Below are 6,066 nucleotides of genomic sequence, written 5' to 3'. Positions count from 1 at the left end.
AATATGACCTACTTATTTAAACTTATCACTTATGTACTTAAATCATCAACAGGACGACCTTGGCTACAGATGAAGCCAGATTCCATTTCCCTTCAAGAGCACATGTGGAAATTCCAGTTTTTGTAGGTTTCGTGTTGATATATTTTTAATTTCTTTTGTTGTGTTGTTCATTGTTTTGTGCTCTTGCCGTCTTGTGCTTTTGCCATGATATTATCCGATTGTTTTTACTAATGAGTTTGAATGTCCCTTTGGTATCTTCTGCCTTTCCCTTTCTTAATGGGTACAGTCTAACCCGGGTTTTCTTTATGGGTACAGTCTAAACCGGGTTTTCTTTATGGGTACAATCTAAACCGGGTTTTCGGTAGTGGTACAGTCTTAACCACTTTTCTTAATGGCTAGTCTAAACCGGGTTTTCTTAATGGCTACAGTCTAAACCGGGTTTTCTTAATGGCTACAGTCTAAACCGGGTTTTCTTAATGACTACAATCTAAACCGGGTTTGAATTAATTAAATAGAGACTACCATGAGTAAGACATTTCGAATTATGAAAATTGACAAAATGGTTAAATCACAAAAAGGTTGAACTCCGGGGAAAATTCAACAAGGGAATTCCCAAATCAAATGGCAAATTCAAAAGCTCAAAGATATCAAACGAATGGATAACAACTGTCATATTCAAAACCATGCGTAAATCGTTATACATACCCACTACGAATGCAGAACTTTTTTATTACATAACTCATCTATTTTGTAAATCTGAACTCTTCAATACCAGCATAAAAACTACAACACTACATATACAAGTGAAAGTAAATACTAAAATTTAGCAAACTTAACACAACATGACATAGTGGAACATGTCTTTGTGGTGATTGGTCATCTGTTAAAGCTTTCAAAAAGAGCATGTGAGCTCATGCCATCTCTTGGCATACGTCGTCGTCCGTCATCTATCGTCATCGTCATAAGCTATTTTAAGTATCTTTTTTCTACTCTGAGACTACAAGCCAAATACCTTCAAAATTAAACTGAATTTTCTTTAGGGTAACTGGTTTCTCCAAAAGGCTATAAATAGAACATAGTGAAAATGGCGCTTTTCTTCATGTTTGTCGTTGGTGTAAGTCTCCCATAATTGTTTCCCGTTCAGTGTTGTGTTACAAATCAGCTAGTTGGTTTTCTCTTTCGATTTTGTATTTTTCTCATGATAATTTATAGTATATAGCGCATTATCAGTTTTGCTCATTTTGAAAAGACATTCGGTGAACTGGGAAGTATTCGCTTTTTTATCCCTTAGTTTTGAGTTGACGGTTTTTGTAATAAGTATTAAAACAGCGTCTCCTTATTTTCATATAATAGCATCGCTGGTAAATTATCACGGTGTGACACCCTAGGATCCGTAAGGGTTAATAAATTACATAGTGGATTCATGACGTCATGTCTTCTGTTAATGGTGACGTCATTTATTAATGTTGTTGTGTGTTATTGTTTGTGTCTCTACAAAACATAACAGAAAAAGTTCCGCGTGCGATAGTTCTTTAACCGATTTACTACTGACCGCCCTTATGACCATAGAGGGTGAATAAAATCCATAGCAGATTCGGCCTTTGACCTCACCCTCTATTGATTTTACTTACCCTCTATGGATCCGTAGGGGGTCAATATCAAACCATATAAATTATACATGTTATATTATTCGAATTGTTTAAGATTGATTTGGATTTAAAATAACATTTTTATATTGCTATACATTTACTATTGACCCGTGACAGATCATGACAAACCGTCTAATATGGAGCTCACAATGCTTCTAACAACAAAACTAATATTATATACCCAAAGGATCTAAAGAAAACATCTAAAAAATATAAATGGTTCGAGTATCATACTTTTTATTCTCTAAGGATTACAATCTGATAATTATATTGTGATGCATTCTATAAAACAATTTATAAAATATCTTTTTTATTTGATATGACACAACATAGAAAGTTGTGGACATTAATTTAAATAGTGTAAATAAAGTCCATCATGCGTTAACAATGATTTCAGACGTAACCGCAGAACATATACACATGTCATTAATCACATAATTAAATTTTGTTTGGTACTATCAATGTCTTGTGTAGTTAGAAATAAAGCGGATTATAAAAAATGTAAGCAAATTATAAAAAAAATCAAATGTATAGGTATGGAAAAATCATGCATTACCTTAGCTTAACAGGGTATGAAGATTTGTTCTCTCAGAAATTAATACTGATTTTGGTGAACAAATCTCCAAAACTAATAGTAAAAACATGTTAAGTAATCAAGCGAAAGATAACATAGATTAATTGGATATGTCTGATGTATTTCCAGCCAAATCAAACATTTGTGTCTTGTATGACTGTTTATGTACTTCTGTTTGCTGAACAATGATTAAATCTTAATTCATAAAAAGAGCAAGGGACAAAGAGATAGGAAAACTATATTGTATATTATGTCGTTCAGCTTCCGAGAAATATTTCATTATCATTTAGCAACTCCGTAGTAGGTTCCATATCCCATTAGCAGCGGTTTGACAGTTGGGTCCATATACACTATATACGAAATCATTTCTTGCTGCTCTCATGCAACTGTTCACAGTATAACGGCAGCTAGGATACATTGTTTTTGTATTTGTCCATCTGTATAAAAAAAAAACCATCTGATTTCAATTGTCATGTTATGTTATTCAATACAAGAAGCCACATTTTCATTTGTAATATAATAGTTTGTTCTTCGTCAGTTCGTTTGTGTAATAGATTGTTTCAAATTAAAAAAAAACATAAATATGTAGCATGTGTAAAACCAGCATTTAATATTTAAATATGATCGTTACTAATGAAAGTTAATCAAGAAAAGCGTTTCTAAAATTGTATATATTATTGTTTTTATTGATAGTACTGGGTTGATACCGCTGATGGTGGACTATCAATCCCAAATGGTATTATCCGCCTAGCAGTCAGTACATCGGTACTAACTGAATTTATTGTCAGCTATGAATACAGAATTTATTAACAAACTAAAGTTTCAACTCCATATAGGAATGTTTACTATATGTATATCGAATTAATATTTAAGGTTTTTTTCGGTAATATAGATCTTCAACAGTTTCGCTTGTTATACATTCTTTGCTTACAAATGTTTAGCAACGAACGTTCTTGCTGAATGCTTATCAAGAAAACGGCTCCGGACGCATGAAATCTATAAAATTTGATATCATTTTTTAAAGGCATATGATCATTACAAACTAAACATCCAGTCTTATATTTCTAAATTTTTACATTTTTATAGAAAATGTATCAATTTGATAGCTATATTTGGTGATATCTGTTATCATTTGTCATGTTTAGATAAAATCATTTTACAATGTAGGACGGTTCAATGTAGCTTACCTTGAACTCATATAATCGGCATCCGTTATGACAGTATCAGAAGCGTCACCATAATCTTCGCCTTTGTGTATCAGCCATTTATTCTTTCCTTCCACGTAACGGTCTATTGTCACAACAACCCCTGCGTGATGTAAATGGTAATTGTGTCTCTTTTTCCTCCTACTAGAAAATGGCCACCATCCGGAAGATGATGATGACGAGCTGCTCAAAGGTCTACAATAAGAAATTCGACTACTTTGAATATGTTTGAAAATATCACTAGTAATGCAAATCTGATAACGCAAAAGCAAATTAATGTCACGGTATTGGACTGTTCATTGCCACTTTTACGATAATACAATTTCATCAGAAAATCTGTTAAACGAAAACACACACACATCATTTGGTTGTTTTTGAAAATTCGTAGTGCGATATCTGATAAAATCAAAAGAAATCAATGTCACTGAATTGTACTATGTTTACCTCTTTAACGACTTAAGGACTTCAGAAGATATGTGAAACATAGAAGAACACAAATAAACCTTCGGTTGTTTTCTTCTTCTTCACCTTAGCAACAGACCGGTATTTGTTTTTCGCCCAAAAAAGGAGGGAGGAATATAAAACCCATACATGAAAAGTACTCTTAGATGATAAATTTCTTAAATGGAATTTAATTTGTAGTTGGACTTTAAATAATCGACTAAATTGGTTTAGAATATAATAAATGGTCAAATTTCCACAGCACAACTCAAAACGAATACTTAATATAATCATGCGAGAGTTGTCGTTTGGATACTATGATTTGTTTATTCGTTGGATACCGTTATTTGACTTCTCAGAATTGCTTAATCAGTAAGTACAAACCTTGTATAATACTCTGCTTTTGTCACCCGTGCATTAAAGAGTGTCCTGAGGCATGTATAATCTGAACAATCTACACAGAAAACAGTTTCGATAGATATCAGACAACTAATTAGCAGCAAAAATTTCAGCATATTCGATTCCACCTTGTATTATCTATAAAAAATAATCGTTATTGCAATACAAAATGATATATGATTTTATCTATCAAGCTTTATATACTACTTATACGATAACTACCTTGACCATGGACTAATGTACCGTTTTGATATGAATTACGCATTTTCTTTTGAGGAATTATTAGAAGGTCATTTTTAAAACAAGATACTAGTTCTAAATTGTTATTATTATCTACATTTTATCTTTAGACGTACTAGTTAGTCACTGGCATAATTTGCAGTGCACATATTAAGTGTACATGTTTCTTGATAAAAATTAGTTGTGTCCAAACCAAATATTAAATTATTGTTTCTGTCATACAAACACTGAGTTGAAGTAAGTTGAATTCTACCAGCTTGAAACTCTTATTAATCTAGCTCACACTTCTAAAGACAAATTATATCCACCTATGCAGTAGGATAAAGGTGTTCATAAGTCCTATATCGATTGAGAGAAATTATATCCGGGATATAAATTAGAACCGAGGGAAACATATCAACTATAAGAGGGGAAAACATGAACAACAGGATGCGTGCAGTGCAACAAAAATAAACGCCTACATATAAAGTAAAGATACATTTGATAGCAACTGTCATACTCTCCATTCAGTACAGTAAAACACAAGCAAGAACACTCATTCCAGAGCAACGCACACACATATAATATAATATTCGCTACAGCATGCATACCGCAGAACATCTTCCATCAACGACAGACACCATAAACAGTAATGTAATATTTACAGACATGAAATCTCCAACCTGATTTAACAATATTTAAAAAACCGGTCAAAACATTTTTTCATCACAATGATGGTACTGAAAGATAATTTATAATTATTTGGACTACAAACGGTCAGGCAAAACACATTATCCAACTGAAGCCATTGCAGAGTCATCGATCATAATTACAGGAATTTTGGATATACACATCTGTTATTGGTATTAATCATATGATCCATGTTCATATATAAAAAAGAAGATATGGTATGATTACCAATGAGACAGCTATCCACAAAAGACCAAAATGACACGGACATTAACAACTATAGGTCACCGTACGGCCTTCAACAATGAGCAATGCCAATACCGCATAGTGAGCCATGTATGCGAAATTTGTGTTTCAGTCATATAGGATTTTGGTAATAGCATAATTTTGAATTTCTTTAATATGTGTGTCTTTAGCTAAATGTTTGATGCACCAAGCAGTCTTTGTTTTGTTATTCATTTAAAAGAATATTCTGAAATGATAGTACCTTTTTGGTCCATTGAGGCAGTTGTTCAAAACGGCGTGTCGTAGTTGCATATGCATAAGCTTTTTTAACTTAATTTTGTCTATTTTTAACTATGCCGTTTGGGTCACCGACATAATTCTTCAAATCAAAATATAATCAGTTTTTAAAGTGTACAATATTTGATACGCATATACGTAACTGTAACTTGTTTATCAAAGCTATAATATTATATCGCGTCCTTCTTATAGCTCTTTAACAGTTTCGATACTTTTCGGATTTCAAATGTTTGGCTTTGAGTGTTACTGATGAAGGTAAATCCAGAAAAGCACTTCGGACGCAAGAAATCATTAAACCTTGTTGTTTTCAATTTTTTTCTTTATGGAGACTTCATTATGAAAAAATTCATGAAACTCACTCCTTGCT

The 6,066-nt window shown here is 32.5% G+C and overlaps 1 protein-coding gene across 1 annotated transcript; it reads right to left on the bottom strand.

Moving 5' to 3' along the window:
• Positions 1 to 1,869: 1,869 nt before the first annotated feature.
• On the bottom strand, positions 1,870 to 4,411 carry LOC143042801 (uncharacterized). Its single transcript, XM_076215261.1, has 3 exons — positions 4,254 to 4,411; positions 3,411 to 3,623; positions 1,870 to 2,660 (listed from the first exon to the last, which is right to left on the bottom strand). Exons 1-3 carry the CDS (start codon positions 4,382 to 4,384, stop codon positions 2,510 to 2,512), a joined length of 495 nt encoding a protein of 164 aa, XP_076071376.1. The 5' UTR covers positions 4,385 to 4,411; the 3' UTR covers positions 1,870 to 2,509.
• Positions 4,412 to 6,066: the final 1,655 nt, after the last annotated feature.

Source organism: Mytilus galloprovincialis, chromosome 8 (genome assembly GCF_965363235.1).
Source record: "Mytilus galloprovincialis chromosome 8, xbMytGall1.hap1.1, whole genome shotgun sequence".
NCBI classification, from domain to species: Eukaryota; Metazoa; Mollusca; class Bivalvia; order Mytilida; family Mytilidae; genus Mytilus; species Mytilus galloprovincialis.
Note: the sequence above shows the minus strand (reverse complement) of the source record. Positions and strands in the feature narration are given on the sequence as shown.